The sequence below is a fragment of the Microchirus variegatus genome, assembly GCF_963457635.1.
Source record: "Microchirus variegatus genome assembly, chromosome: 6".
NCBI classification, from domain to species: domain Eukaryota; kingdom Metazoa; phylum Chordata; class Actinopteri; order Pleuronectiformes; family Soleidae; genus Microchirus; species Microchirus variegatus.
The window spans coordinates 21,204,006-21,221,138 of NC_139807.1; the positions used below are offsets into that span (position 1 = coordinate 21,204,006).

At 39.5% G+C, this 17,133-nt stretch overlaps 1 protein-coding gene across 1 annotated transcript in view; it reads left to right on the plus strand.

The window, feature by feature from the left end:
* The window catches only part of ablim3 (actin binding LIM protein family, member 3), a gene marked incomplete at its 3' end in the record, with an annotated part of 104,603 nt that overhangs the window by 47,683 nt on the left and 39,787 nt on the right, over window positions 1-17,133 (plus strand). The window contains exon 4 of the mRNA XM_083891789.1: window positions 14,541-14,656. Coding sequence (XP_083747915.1) covers window positions 14,541-14,656 — 116 coding nt within the window. The remainder of the gene's footprint in view (window positions 1-14,540; window positions 14,657-17,133) is intronic.

Below are 17,133 nucleotides of genomic sequence, written 5' to 3' on the forward strand. Positions count from 1 at the left end.
TACTATTATTGTCTGACCTGCTATAGTTCTCCTACACATCTCTGCATAGGTCTAGCCCCTATTCTGTACTCCAATACATTTTCAGATAATTTATCTAATTCCGCTTGTTCTCCGAATCCTCATTCTCCTAATTATCATGGTCATCAGATGCTGAGCTTCCTCACTACTTGGTTTACCTTTTTTTTCCATGTACACTATCTTCATTTCCTTATGCCAAGGTTATTAGTTAGATCAGATTAACATTAGTCTTTGTCTTATTCCCTGTTAATTGAGTCAAAGTATCAGTTTTTCTATTATTTGTTAACATTTCAACTGTAGTTTAATACCTACTTCACTTCACAATCTCTCACATTAACTACTCAATTTTAAATTGCAGGGACTTATCTTCCAGAAATGTCATAGCAACAGCTGTTCAAGGGATTTGAGGTTGCCTGGTAATGCTGGTGTAAATTCTAGTGTCATGGTTTGATCTGTGTGCATCATACTCATCTGTCATTGGTCTTTTTCTGGAATGGTGTCACTGTCAGGGTTCTGGTTCTCGCTCCTCTAGACCTGAATTTAGTCTCATCTTCAATGTAAAGCCTTTCCCTTTGGAGTGCAGTAAGTTCTCCACTGCTGATGTTTCAAGAACACAAGTCCACACCACTTTATTTCCTTCAAGTATCAAGATTTCCTTCTACTGTCTTTTACTCATATGTTCTCAGCCACTCACTTGCCCCTTCATGAATGTCTGGCAGTCTGGACAGCCTCACAAGGTCAAGTGTATGGTACATGAAGACCCTCAGTACCTTTAATTAAAAAACGATAGCAACCAACCAGGAGAAAGTCTATCTGGTGGGTGTATGCTGCGTTTGTATTTTAGATCATAACCTTTATTTTTATTTTTTATTTATCCTTTATTTATCCAGGTTAGTCTCATTGAGATTCAAATCTCTTTTACAAGAGAGACCTGGCCAGGATGGGCAGCAGAACACAGTTACACATAAAACACAATACAAAATACAAGTTCAGTATTAAGTGCGGTAGTAAAACATAAAAATAAAAAATAGGATTGACTAAAAACATTCACAATTTCCGATGGAGTCCGACTTCAAACTCATGACAACAGCTTTAAATTTGTTAAGAGTTATTAGATCCTGAAGCTTGAGCTGCTTCTGCAACTTATTCCATGAAAACGGCGCAAAAAACTTAAAAGCTGTTTTACCCATCTCTGTACGAGCTTGAGGAACAGTCATAAGCACCCTATCCTGAGACCTTAACGCATGGGGGATGCATTTTCGGGATATATACAATGACAAATAACAAGGGAGTTTACCTAAAATCGCCTTGTAGATAAAAACATACCAATGGCTAAGTCGTCGCATAAAAAGAGAAGGCCAGTTTACTCTTGCGTACAGCGTACAGTGATGAGTTAAGGCTCTGCTGTTTGTAATGAACCTCAAAGCTCCATGATATACAGTGTCCAACATATGTAGACAGTGAGCTGATGAATTAATGTACAACAGATCACCATAATCAAGAACCGGCAAGATGGTAGCTTCGACTAGTCGTCGTCTAGCCTCAAGAGAAAAACAAGATTTGTTTCCTAAAGTAAAAACCTAACTTTAGTTTCAGTTTTTTTTACCAGGTTTTGTATGTGGATTTTAAAAGAGATGTGGTCATCAATCATAAATCCCAAATATTTGTATACAGACACAACCTCAATTGCATTACCTTGGGAAGTTAAAATATTCTGATTTAACACAATCTTCTTGGAATTTGAGAATACCATGAGTTTGGTTTTATCAGCATTGAGAACAAGCTTCAGTTGACAAAGCTGAGCCTGCACTTGATAAAAAGCACTTTGCATGTACGCAAAAGCCTTATTGAGCGAGGATGCACAACAATAAATAACAGTATCATCCGCATAGAAATGGAAAGCTGCATTTGGGACATTTTGACCAAGGCTATTAATGTACAAAGTAAATAAAAGCGGTCCCAGAACTGAGCCCTGGGGAACTCCCTTAAGCACTGTAAGCATCCCAGAAGTAAAACCATTAAACTGAGTAGCCTGAGTTCTGTCAGTTGACAAACCATCCAACAGTATGATCAGAAAAACCAATATTAATAAGTTGCTGTATCAGAATATTATGGTCCACAGTATCAAACGCTTTAGATAAATCAATAAAGAGAGACACACAATATTGTTTTTTATCTAGAGCTTCTATGATGAAAGCTTTCATGGCAGCAGTAGTGGTACTATGATTTTTTCGGAACCCTGATTGATGTACAGATAATATTTGATGAGTATGGACATAATCTTTAACCTGCTCACTAACCAGGGATTCCAGCACTTTTGCTAACACTGAGAGGTTTGAGAGTGGTCTGTAATTATTTAACATTTTTGGATCCCCTCCTTTAAGTAGGGGTAGAACATAAGCAGTCTTCCAGCTCTTAGGCATTTTGTAAGAAGCCAATGAGAGATTAAAAAGATGTGTCAATGGTTCGGCTATTAAGTCTGCTGCTAATTTTAAAAACCTTGGTTCCAAGTGATCCTTACCAGACGGTTTTCTAGGGTTCAAATGCTTTAAGGCTTTGTGAACCTCAGCAACGGTAAAAGGGGTAAGCAGAAAGTGTGGCAGAATTGGACAAGAACCCAGAAGAAATAAAATCAATCAATCAATCAATCAATCAATCTTTATTTGTATAGCCCACAGTTTACAAAACATAGTTTGTCTCACGGGACTTCACAGGGTTGGTAACATCCTCTGTCCTTAGACCTTCGACCAGGGTAAGGAAAAACTACCAGGGAAAAGACCCTTATAACAGGGAAAAGGGTAGAAACCTTAGGGAGAACCACAGGTGAGGGATCCACTCCCTGGACGGACAGACGTGCAGTAGATGTTACCAAAAACATACAATACATAATGACAAAGAATAAAAAGTGAAAAAGTCTTTAAATGCCAGGATCATCTGGATCACTGGATTTGTCACAGCCTGTAGTGAAGACTGTTGTGGTCAGAGACTTGAAGATGACGGAGTCCTCTTTCCTGTCCTGACCTCATGTCGTTCACTGGTGTCAGCAGAACTGTAAGAGATTAAACATCAGTTAGAGATGTGCTACATGTAGATTTATGTGCTACATTTCATGGGGGGACATCGGGTAAGTGGTGAGGGATGAAAAATCGAGGACGGGTTAGAGAAAGTGTGGCTCGTGTAAAGTCTGTGTGCTCATTCTAAGTGCATGATGGGAAATTCCCCCATCAGTCTAAGCATATGGCAGCATAAGAGAGACTATTCTAATCAGGACATACCTGATCTAGCTTCGACTATAGGCTATGTTAAAGAGGTAGGTTTTCAGTCTCACCTTAAAGGCAGAGACCGAGTCAGACTGTCTGACTGAAAGCGGAAGTTGGTTCCACAGGAGAGGAGCCTGGTAGCTAAATGTTCTACCACCGATTCTACTTCTAGTTATTTTAGGAATAACCAGTAGACCTGAGTTCAGGGAGCGCAGCGGTCTATTCAGTTGATATAAAGTGTTTAAGTCACAAATGTAAGAAGGTGCCTGATTATTCAGGGCCTTGTATATAAATAGAAGTATTTTAAAATCGATTCTACTTTTCACTGGGAGCCAGTGAAGAGAAGCCAAGACAGGAGTTATATGATCACGTCGTCTGGTTCCAGTCAGTATCCGTGCTGCTGCGTTCTGGACAAGTTGAAGGCTTCTCAAGGACTTACTAGGACATCCAGACATTAAGGAGTTACAGTAATCCAGCCTAGAGGTTATAAAGGCGTGGATAAGTTTCTCAGAGTCTTGTCTTGATATAATGTTTCTAATTGTCTTGATGTTGCGAAGGTGGAAGAAGGCTGTTCTACATATTTGCTTAATGTGTTCATCCAGTGATAAATCCTGGTCAAACAGGACTCCTAGGTTCCTTACTGTAGTGCAAGGGACTGAAGTGTAACTGCCTAGGTTTAGAGCTCCACTTGAAAGTGCTGCTCTTATATCTTTTGGCCCGAGGACCATGACCTCAGTTTTTTCTGTGTTAAGCATCAGAAAGTTCCGAGCCATCCACGTCTTGTCTATGAGACAATCCTGGAGTTTAAAAGATGGTTTTGGGTCGTCCGGTCGTACAGATACATATAGCTGGGTGTCATCTGCATAACAATGAAAATCTATGTTGTGTTTCCTGATAATGTTGCCGAATGGCAGCATGTACAGGGTAAAAAGAATAGGTCTGAGCACAGAACCCTGAGGAACTCCGTAGTTAACCTTAGTGAATATGGAGGATTCCTCATTTACACTAACAAACTGAAATCTGTCCGATAAATAGGACTTGAACCAGATCCTCTAATCCCAACGTCTTGTTCTAGTCTATGTAGCAGGATCTCATGATCTATAGTATCAAATGCTGCACTGAGATCCAACAGGACCAGTATAGAAGCCAGTCCTTTTTCAGATGCCATAAGAAAGTCATCTTTTACTCTAAGTAGTGCAGTCTCTGTACTATGGTGGGTTCTAAACCCAGACTGGAACTTTTCAAATACATTATTGCTACACAGGTGATCACACAACTGGGTGGCTACAGCTTTTCTAAAATCTTTGAAATAAAAGGGAGGTTCGAGATCGGTCTATAGTTACTCAGAATGCTGCTGTCGAGAGAAGGCTTTTTAAGTAATGGCTTAATTACTGCCATCTTAAAGGCCTTTGGGATGCAGCCGCTCAGTAAAGACATATTTATTTGATCTAGTAAAATATTACCAACTTGTGGTAGAGCTTCTCTAAGGAGTCTAGCTGGTATAGGGTCCAACTGACATGTAGTAAGTCTAGAGGAGGAGACCAGTGAGGTCAGCTCTGGGAGGCTTATAGGAATAAAATGATTCAGTATGTGTAAAGCTGGAGCCACGATTAGGTCTAGGCTCGCTGTAAAAAACTGGTTGTTAATTCTATCTCTGATCGTTTCTATCTTATTGTTAAAAAATGTTATAAAGTCATTACTACTCAGCGATTGAGGGATCAATGGATTTGTTGCATCGTGGCTCTCCGTCAGCCTGGCTACAGTGCTGAAAAGGAACCTGGGGTTGCTCTTATTTTTCTCTATTAACTCTGAGTAATAAGAAGTTCTTGCACGTCTCAGAGCTTTTTTATAGATATTAGAACTGTTTGCAAGGTTATATTTGTGTTGTCCACTATTCCATTAAGTTCCGTGGGAGAGATGTTTCTATAGTCTTCCTCTGTGATGAAACATGGCTGGAGGGCAGACGAGAGATGTTCAGTGAATTTTTCAACTGAACTGTCAGATAAACAGCGACTGTAATAATGCTGCTGTTTAGGGTCAGTAGCATTAGTAAGTACAACTTCAAATGAGATCAGACAGTGGTCCGATATCAAAGGATTCTCATCAAATTCTACCAAGTTATGTATGTCAATACCATACGTCAAGATAAGGTCAAGTGTGTGTCTATGACAATGTGTTGGTTTGTTAACCTGCTGCTTGAAGCCAATTGATTCAAGCCAAACTTTAAAAGATGAGCCAAGACTATTATTGGCTACATCTATATGAATATTAAAATCACCTACTATGATGATTTTATCTGAACAGAGAACTAAATCAGATAAAAAATCTGCAAAATCACTTAAAAAGTCAGAGTTGGAGTTCGGTGGTCGGTATACAACAATAAACTGGAATCTGTTATTCTGTTTAATACTTGAATCTAACATATTTAACAAACCACACTTAAAACTGTTCGTTCTCGGCTCGTAGAATGTCCTTGTGTTTATTTTAACGAGGTTACTAAGAATGACTCCTCTCCTGTTTCTCCGTGACTGTCTAATGTAAGAGCCCTAGAGGCAGACACTGTGTTAATCCTAAATCTATGTTCATATATAGCATTATCTTTATATATAGCATAATCTTTATCTATAAGCGGCGACTGAACGAAAAATGCTCATTAAAACACTTTAACATTTCAACCTTGTCATGAACAGTAATGGAATCTTTAACGATACAAGAGGGTAATTCATATGAGTTTTTAGAAGCAGATAGTGATTTAATTGCGTTCCAGAATGTTCTCGGATCATTAAAATTTTCTGTTGTGATAGTTAGATATTACTCAGATTTGGCTTTCCTGAATAGAGAAGTACATTTGTTTCCCAGCTGCCTAAAGACAAGCCGGTCAGCCTCAGTGCCTGACTTCCTTGCCTTTGCCCAGGCCACATTACGTTCATGAAGCAGGAAAGAAAGCTCAGCTGTGAACCAGGGGTTATCCCGACCCCTTAATTCTAAACTTCCGCATAGGAGTATGTTTGTTCAGAAAGGTCTCATGGAAAAATGACCAAGCCATTTCAACATCATCAATAAGGGCTATTCTGCTCCAGTCAAATAGATATAGATCATATAAAAAACCTTGCTCAACAAACATCTTCAAATTACGCCTTTCAACAAAACGAGGTTTACACTTAGCAATCTTAGTGTCTCTTATTGCTGCTATCACACAGTGATCACTTACATCATTAGGGAAAACACCTGTGGCAGAATATTTAAAAGGGATATTAGTCAAAATTAGATCAATAAGAGATGACTTCTCAGGACATTTTAGATTTGGTCTGGTGGAGGAGGTTATTATTTGTGTCAGATTTAAAGAATCACACTGTGCTTTGAATACATCAGACACAGGCATCAACCAATGCCAGTTAAGATCACCAACCACAACAATTTCATTATACTGCAATTGTGACAGACTTTTCACCAGTGTGGACAATGAGTTACCTATTGCAGATGGAGGTCTGCAACAGCGTCTTCCCTTCCGAATGTCGGTGCCTGACCTGGTGGATTATCTAAAACTTATACATTTTTGTCCCTACCGACTTTTCTTCTGCATTTCACTTCTTTTGTTGTATCCTTTAAATAAACCTGTGCACAGGATTTTTACTTTTTCTTGTATATGCACCTATGCACATGATTTTCCTTTTCTTCTTCTTTAATCAATTTTCACGCTTTTCGCTACTTGACCCGACTTACAGTTACTTAATTTCTCCTGCAGTGCCCAAATAGTCTACTCCACGCTACTCATTATTCTCCTGCTCTACTGTTGCCTGCCACACCACCTGAGCTACAGATACTTTATTTCTCTTGCAGTACTAAAATAGTCTGGGTCAACAGTAGTCATTCTACTTAGATTAGCTTACCGTTTAGAGTTCCCTACTGAATTTGCGCTCAACTTTCACAAAAGTATAGGTGAATACCATGTCTTACAGTTTAAGAAGATTGGGGCCCTTGTCTTCGAAATCTTGCACCGTTTCTTCAGCTTACTGTTAGTTACTCATTATCTCTTTCTTCCCAAACTACTATCCTAATATTCTTTGTCTCTAATTCCTTATTCTCTTCTTTACTTTTACTAGTTTTCTTACTCATTATTCTCTTAACTTTGTGGGGGGGACCTACCTCCCCCCTTTTTCATGTATTACTCAACATAAATATTTTAGGCGGAGCTTACTGCACCACCATCACACCTCAGCCTGCTACCACACAAATGAATCTTTTTAGCATGCTTGTTAGCCCACAGCATTCCAACAGCTAATTCAACAGATCTCCTCTGGCTCCCATATAGTGAGAAATCACTCACCTCTATTTTATATGCTGGCAAGGAGCGAGAGCAGATCCATAGAAGAGCCATCAGTCGCACACAGAGCAAATAGACTATCCTTTTTCGTGACGGCAAAATGTCATCTAGTCAGGCTTCCTTCTTCTTGAGAGCAACAGGTGATGAGATGATGATGCAGAATTAAACTCCGTGACACAAGACTTTTCACCAAACAAGCAGATCTTTATTCTGTTACAAGTCAAGTGTCAATTCCAAGCACTGCATATATAGGATATTTGGCCATCCTACTATACATCACCTCCTGCCCATATTAGGTCTTCTGTCTTCAATCTCACATAGTGGCCCCTTTACTGCAAAAACAAGAACATCTGCTCAACCTATGCATCCATGTTCTGATTAACCAAATACCAAACATGGCAATGTTCAGGCACGGCCTGCAGACTTCAATTGTAAACATAGAGTATGTGCACCCACTCCTCTCCATCCTGAAGAACCTTGTGCTTCTTAATATAATGAAATGTACCTTAAACATATTAAAATAGAATTTCGCTGTGTGCAATGTGTTCATCTAAGACACTTCAGTTTCTGTTTCTATTGTGTAGTATTTGACAATAAAACAAACACATTTACTTTGAAATTCTGTGAAATATCATCATGAATATCTTTATTTTAATGTCATGATAAGGCAACATAAGATTCTAATCTTGCATTGTTCAGCTTATATTGCCTAACCTTAAATCCCTGAGTTAGAGCAATCAAAAATAGAAGAATTGCAATTTCAGTTTAAAAAACAATTAGTTGTTTAGCTCTTATATGCACTGTATCCATGTCCCTTCTTCATCTGTGTTGTTTTGTACTGTGAGGGAGTATGAAAGTCATAGTTCATCACTGGTCTGTTAGAGAACAGTCTGAGAGAAATGCCCATTCCGTCGTTTTGCTCAGTTTAGAGACAATTTCCAGAAAAGACAGCTGACCTTGTGTTTCACGCTGTGTGATTCAGAAGAAGTAGGCCATCCCTCCTCTGACCTCATCAGCATTAATGTTAAACAGCTCCTGAATGAACCAAGAGACTATATCCCCATGGGTCATCTTTCTATTTCACCATTTCACTTCCCTTGTTGCTCTTGGTCTTTCATGTTTCAAAAATAAGCATCTGTTGTTTTTCCGTGTACATGTATGTGTGGGAACACCTGTCTCTCTTGTACACCTTCCCTTCATGTCTGTTTTGTTTTGAGGTTTTGTTGTGTCATAGGAATGAACTTTCCCTCCCTCCCTGCAGGAGAGTAGAGGTATTTGTCTGTTGTCATGTACCTGATTGACATTGGCTGGTAAACACAGTCTTGCCCAGCAGCCGTTGGCAAGAGAACTGAACTGACACTAAATGGCTGGAGACAGTCAGTGGAGCAGTCATAGCACAGTAACGTGTGTGTGTGTGAGTGCGTGCGTTCGTGCGTGTGTGGAAAAGACAGCAAGAGACCGAAGGGTGAATCTCTTGAATCTCTTCTTCCCTGCTCTGACAGCCCTGTACCATATTGCTCACAGTCTGTTCTTGTGCTGTCTCGTGTTTTTTTTTCTTTCATCCTCCCCTCCTGTCTTTCTTCTCCAGCCCCGCTCATCCTCTTCATCATCCTCATTATTCCTGCCATCATCATATTGCACTTAATTATTATCTGCGTTCCATCTCCATCCCTAATGTCATCATCTCATCGCGCTTCCTCTTTGGCATCACGGCCTTAGCTCTGATGAAGGCAGACAGTGAGCTTTACTTTTTTTGTTTTACAAAAGCAAAACTATGTAGGATTTTTACCTTAATTTAACAGCTTCAGAGTCATTGTGATGGTTAAATGTGTTGTTGTGGGGAGATTGGGGAGCTGTCTCCATTCACCCTACTCTCTGTTAGTGGAAAACCAGCCTTGCAAGATCAGGGCCACAGACCCAGATTCCTCAGTTGTGTTATAGTTTAATCAATTCTTATTTAACATACTGTAACATTATATGGATAAAAGAAAGAAAAATGACTGAGCTCATCATTGCCAAATGCTGACTCCACCTATTTCTTATGTTGTGATTCAACGTTGTAATTTGTGAGAAAATAGTATGAATGATTAATTAATGTTATTAATTAATTATATTACTAATTTTCTTAAGAATATCAAATTGCTTCACTATTGCAATTGCACTACACACACCTCCTCCTTGCCAGTAGTGGTGATTGCTCCAAGACTAACAAGGGATTGTGAAAGAAATATCATTGGAGTCATCGGTGTTGGTTAAATCGTGTCTTTACTGCATGAAGGAGAGACTCTGTCCCAAAGTTGGTCTAAATGTTCTCTGACTTTGCTTCAGAGAGCTCAAACATATATACAGTCACATCAAAGCAAGTTACAACAAGACAACACACTTTCTTTATGACCCACACATGTCATCCTGTGCACCTCATGCCGACCCCTGCTTTTACGATCCCATCATTTGTTCACAGCTTGACTTTTGGTTAATTGTTATCTTTAACAACATACAGAAAACCTTACACTAAAAACTCCCTCACGGGAACAGGAAAACAATTTATTTCCCACAGGATGATGTGCTTCCTTTAAAATGTTGTCAAATATGTACTGTGTTGCATATACATTTCAATACTAAACATGCATGCACTATAACACGATCAGAACAGTAGTAGAACAATAGTTTGTTCAGAATCAGCTGTTTATCAGGAATGACAGATTGTCTTATGTGATTTTCATATTCCCGTAGCAGCCTCTGCATTAAATCCACTTGAAGCTCAGCTTCAACTGTTCTCTATGGGACGACACAGGATGGGTCTTTTCACTGCGGTGAGCTCGATGACGATTGGACGAATGCGGCAAAATAGTCACTTCCAGGGAAGCTCATTATCTATGATGGTGTGAGTGGATGCTGGGCTTATGCATGATGATTGGAGGAAGTGTCTGAAAGGCGGAAGCAGTTTTTGATTGACAGCGTTGCAGAAACATACACAACACCAGAGCATTTTCTGCCTTGAGAAATAGCTGGTCTGAGATATAGACCGTTTTCATTTGTACATAGACACTGTAAATAAAAACACTATTGTAGCATTTCAGTTTTACATAATTATCATGTTTCCTGTAATAATTTACTGTATGTATAAAAAACTGGGCCTGAAATGAGCTTCCCTTGATTCAAATACCAGCAACTGCCACTGCTGGTCACGTACCGGCTATAAGATCAAGGCAGAGAGAGTCTTATTTTAGACATTCATCATGACAGAGTAGGCAAAAATGGGCCACACATGAGTAAACATCGGATTGGCTTTTTCGAATAATGAGAATTGGAAAACACAGAAGCATGCAAAACAGATGCCGACAGGCATGGCTCCACGGCTTGGGTATGCAGCTCTGTTGAAAACAAATGTACATGGCCAGGAGATGGGGGAGCATCAGTTTTTAAGGATAATATTTTATTTTTAAAAAATACATCACTGCAGGGAAGAGAAAACGGCTAAAAAAGCAACCAGACTTGCAAAGTTCTGCTTTAAAAAGAGGCAGTGGATCAAAACCACTGGGTAAATCACTAAACTCAGAAATAGCTTTATGGCTGTGACCATAAAAAAAACATGCATTGAATATCTAAACAGTGTAATTTTTTAAAGCTCTGAGAAAGGCTGACAAGGTAAAAGAGGGAGTAAGAGCAGCACGGGTAAAGACAAGCTCACTTCTTTGCATTGTGTGCCTTTAATTTGAGATTTAGACTGTGATGCTGGAATTGGACACAAATATAAACCTTGAACAACTGAAATTGAACTGCTCTGCTTTCTGTGTTAAATTAAATGGCGAATAACAGGTGAATTTCGATGCATCCCCCTGCATTTTCCTTGACGTGATACATAAAATGACCAAAAAAATAATTTGTGCCATAGTAAGTGACAAACTCCAGCTAAGCTGTGTGGCCGAGATAAGTCTCTATTCTTCCCACGTCTCCCCCCTATCGCTGTGGATTGTCCCTGTGTATTACGATTCTGTGTCCTCAACCGAGCTCTTGATCACGCATTGAGAGGAAAACTTCCGTGATCTGTTAAAACCCCAGTTTAAGTCAGTCATTGCCGGATAAACTGTGTGATTTACAGAAGTTTTCTGATTAGACACGTTCCCTTTCTACCTCACTTCCTTTTTCCTCACTTTTTTTTTTTTTTTTTCGTGTCACCGCTGACTCCATTTCCTCTTTCAACTCTCCTCTTTTACTCAGCGCCCCCGCTGGTGGAGGACGGAAGAGGGGAGTGAAGAACACTGGTTACACTGGTAACCAGTGTTCTTCACTCCCTGGTTACAGCCGCGGCACGTCAGCGGCGCGGTTGCCGTTGCAAATCGCTTCCATTCTGCTTCCATTACACTGCTGAACCGCGTAAATTACAACAGAGCAGATCACAACAGACAGGAAGTGCGACACAGACTCAAAGTAAAACCTTTCCGCCCCCCTTTCAAAATAAAACACAATACGCAGGTCATATAACCTGTCACAACTTCACATCAACATTACGTTGTGACCGGTGCTACCAGGTCAACAGTCAATTAATCAGAGCGTCTCTGAGAGTCATAATGTACGACGAGAGACTGATTGTTGAAGTGGAGAAACATAAAATCATTTATGACACCAGATCAACAGTTCTTCCACGTCGAAGAATGAAAAGAAGCTGTGTTGTTGTTTCCTTTATACACACAGTCTATTGCGGGATCTCGCAAACTCGCGTCTGTTCAAGATTATCGCGCGATCTTCCATGAATACCGCTGGCTCCCAAGGCACCGCGCCGCTGCTGTAACGCATTCGGTGGAGATTGACGCTGGGCAGAGGACAAAGCAGAACGTAACATGTCCAGTGGAAATCCGGGGTTAGCATAGCGAGTGACGCCATTTTACGTGACGTAGCGGCCATTTTGGTAACCCGGAAGTGGGAGGAGTTTCAGAGACCCCTCCTTCTTGTTAACCTTTTGGTTTGACTTTATGTTTCCCACGCTGTCACCAGCTGCCAAAGAGTGACACGCCCCCCTTTTTCTTTATCCCCACACACACACACACACACACACACACACACACACACACACATTTCTGCACTCATATCCATGCCCCTTTTTATGCATATTCAAACGGTTTTATCAGTAGTTATTTTAGAATAGACTTTAATAAATGTTAACCTTTATCTTAAAGTACCCCGGGTTCCTGGGTTCGAGCCCCGTTTGGAACAGGAACCTTGCTTTCTGCAAGGGCCCGATTTCTGCAAGGAGTTTGCATGTTCTCCCTGTGTGTGCGTGGGTTTCCTCCGGGCTCTCCGGCTTCCTCCCACAGTCCAAAATGGGGATTAGGTGAATTGGTCACTCTAAATTGACCGTAGGTGTGAGTGTGTGAGTGAATGGTTGTTTGTCTCTATATGTGGCCCTGTGATGGACCGGCGAACTGTCCAGGGTGTACCCCGCCTATCGCCCAATGTCTGCTGAGATAGGCACAGCACCCCCCGCGACCCTCTGGTGGAGGATAAAGCGGTAGATAATGGATGGATGGATGGATCTTAAAGTACTGTTTCTGTCTTTTGTGCTTGCTTGTTTGTGACAAGAGTAATTAAAAGGAACCCATTGTACGACCTCACACCTTCCCTTCTTAAATTTAATCCTAATTAATATTAATATACTTATTATTAATTAGTGATATTTGAGAGGAGTGGTACCCCGTTTTGATATTTTTAAGAAAATTAGTAATATAATTAATTAATAACATTAATTAATCAATAAATTAACATTTGGCAATGATGAGCTCAGTCATTTTTCTTTCTTTAATCCATATAATGTTACAGTATGTTAAATAAGGATTGATTAAACTATAATACAACTTCAGGAAACGTTCTGGATAAAGCCTCTTAGTTTTATCAGAATCTCGAGTGATTTGTTCACTGTTTTATACGCAAAACCAATCTGTTCCCTCCAACATCTGTTTAGGAGTTTTCCTAAACACCTAAAAAGATGTTGATAAGACTTAAATCAGAGCTTCATTTTTATTGTGATAAATATTATATACTTTATCATTAATGATAAAGACTCAAAAGGAGAAAACCCAGAGTATTAAATCAGTCATTTCACTCTGCATACACACAGTTGTAAAATTCTCCAGACACTCTTTAAAAGGCTTCCACAGTCACATGCCCTGTATATATTGCACAGGTCTTCATCCATGCTCGACATCCGTCAGTGTGTACACTAATGTACTGCACTCCTGTGTGCTCTCTGCCCGCTCTGCTGGAGACTCGAGCCTCCCTTTGGGTCTTGGCTCCAGCTCCAGGCCACAGTGAGGATAAAAAGGATTACCACCATCGATGTCTTTTAAACAGCCTTCCCTAAGCCTTTTAGCTCCACGTCCATTCTCACACCCTCCCCAGTCATGAAGAAATCAATCTGTCTTTTCAAAAGAACAGAAGGGAAGAAAGAAGGGGGAGAACAGCGTACCATAACATGGTAAATTTAATTTTGCTCCGCTGTCAGGTTGTCAGTCTGCATGTGTGTGCCTTTAGTTAGTGTAGTTTTAAAGCACTGAGGAAAACTGTGAGCAGTTAAGAGCGATATGCATTCCACACACTCTCCCTAATAACTTTTAATTGTCACCCAGTGAGCCAGTTTTCTTTTTTAGCTGCCTTTGGCAGCGTCACATTATCAGCTCTTTAATCAAAGAGCAGCCACTTGCTACTGCAACAGTCCCTATCCTATTAAACCTAAGAAAATGCACTGTCTGGTTGATAGAGGATAACACACTGTATTCAGCCCGTCAGCAGGTTTTGGCCTGTCTGACTGTCAGTTTCTGTCGCACACGTTTGTCATTTTCCGTGTGTACACTTGGACGTAATGTAAACACACATAATCACTGGAGGGATTTTCTTGATCTATTTTGTGCTCAGTTTTCTAATTCTCTCCTTTCCTTCCTCAGTAAACCTTTCCCCATCGGAGACAGAGTGACGTTCAGTGGGAAGGACTGTGTGTGTCAACAGTGCTCGCACAAACTCGTCAAGCCAAATGAACCGATCAAGATCCACGGGCCCAGCCGTAAGTCTCGCATCTGTCCATTTTATTTAGGGCCACCAGGCATTTTACTCTGCACTGAGTCTAATGCAATATGTACAGTGCTATGCAAAAGCACCCCTGTAAATGTTCATGATTTTCCTTTATAAATCATTGGTTGTTTGAATAAGAAATTTCAGTTAAATATATCATCATATCATCAGGAGACAAGCACAGTGATATTTGAGAAGTGAAATAAAGTTTATGTGATTTACAGAAAGTGTGCAAGAATTATTTAAACAAAATTAGTACTGTATTAGTGCTATATATATATATTTTTTAAGTTTTCAGGTCATTTGAGAGTTTTATTGAGGCTCCCATGATGCCACTCTTCAGAGAAGATGCAAAGAGGAGAAACATTTACAATTGCCCTCCTTAAATACCCTTTCTCATGATTGTATTCACCTGTGTATAGAGGTCAAGGGTCACTGAGGTTACCAAACCGATTTTGAGTTCCAATAATTAGTGCTCAAGGTATTGAAATCAATAAAATGACAAGGGTGCCTACATTTATCCACATGCCTAATTTTCTTTAAATAATTATTGCACACTTTCTGTAAATCATATAAACTTTATTTAACTTCTCAAATATCACTGTGTTTGTCTCCTATATGATATATTTAACTGACATTTCTTATCTAAACAACCAATGATTTATAAAGGAAAATCATGAACATTTACAAGGGTGCCCAAACTTTTGCATACCACTGTATATATCCATGAGGCCCATTTAGCTCATTTAGACACATCGTTTTTCATTATTGCAAACATAGTCCGCATCTGGTACAGTTGGCCTCATCTCCTTTATACATAAATTCTCCTCCCCTTTACAGTATGAAGCTGGAAAATGACAAATCATAATTTCACAACAGAGCCATAGTGCTGGATAATGAATCCTTTGCGAAGTGTGGCACATAGACAGCAGGCTGCCCCTCACTGGCTATGTGGTAATAACAGATGGCAGAGAGGCTGTGAATAACTGTCCTCCCCAGATCGTTCCATTCAGGAGAATAAAAACCAAACAGCTCCCCGGGTACCTGCTCATCACTCTTATCTTATCAGTCTTATGAGGAGGCACTCTGTGAGACAGGACACAGAGTGCAGACAATCAAACTAATGCACTGGCTGTAACACTGTGTTCCCCCATAATTTTGCGAAACAAGCAGAAAGTAGCTACAAGCCCTGTGTAGAAAAGTGGTGAAGGTACAAAATGATTATTTAAAGGGATTTGAAGTCAAGGAGCAGACGCTGAAATATGAATGCCCTTTTCAGAAACGTTTTTTTCAAATTGCAATAAAAACTAAGATCGATGATCTGTGATGTGTTGAATCACTTTAACCTGTATTTTATAGGTAAATGCACAAACCTGATTATATTATGCATCTACACTCCCGTTCAAAAGTTTGGGGTCACGTAGAAATTTCCTTATTTTGGAAGGAAAAACACTTTTTGAATGAATATAACATTAAATGAATCAGAAATACACTGTATACATTGTTAATGTGATAAAAGACTATTCTAGCTGCAAACGTCTGGTTTTTAATGGAATATGTACATAGGTTTATAGAGGCCCATTTCCAGCAATCATCTCTCCAGTGTTCTAATGGTACATTGTGTTTGCTAATTGCATTAGAAGGCTATTGGATGATTAGAAAACCCTTGAAAACCCTTGTGCAATTATGTTTTGCTGGTTCTTCAACAAATTATTATTTTGAATAGAAATCATTATTTCTAAACTTGTCAATGTCTTGACTATATTTACTATATATTTTCTATTGATTTTGCAACTCTTTTGATGAATAAAAGTGTGAATTTTAATGGAAAACAAAAAAAATCATAGGTGACCTCAAACGGTAGTGTGTCTGTGTACATGTATACATATATATAAATGTATATATAAATATATATATATGTGTGTATATGTACAAAGAAATAGAATGTGATGCTTGTAAAATTCTCAAAAGGGGCAGGTTGCAAGACTGAAAAGGTTAGATAACTATCATTGTTCTGGAAGATTTCACACTTAGCAGATTAACCGTTTTACGTATGAGAAATGTGTATAAAATTAACATCCACCAAAGGTTTGGTCTTTGCAGGCAAGTACTGGTCACAACTCGTCACTTTGTCCCATACCTCATGAAAGACTTGTCAGTCAGTTTATGCTGGGATCAGACTAAACAATATTTGTGTCTTTCATGGCAGTCCCATGAGGAGATGTCAAAGAGGCAGAGGTATTGCCTGTTTGTGGAATAGTACTGTCACTATTCTATCTGACAGCAGCATCAGAATCCCTTTTCCTCTTCGCCATGTCTTTGTTTGTATGTTGCATCGTATCAGAGCACTCCTATCTTATTGGTCAATGTCCAGGAGCATGTCGTAGATGTCAGACTAGGCAGAAAAAAATATTTTTCTTACATTTCCAGACACTTTTTTCTTTTTGAGTGGTACTGTTTCACGTCACA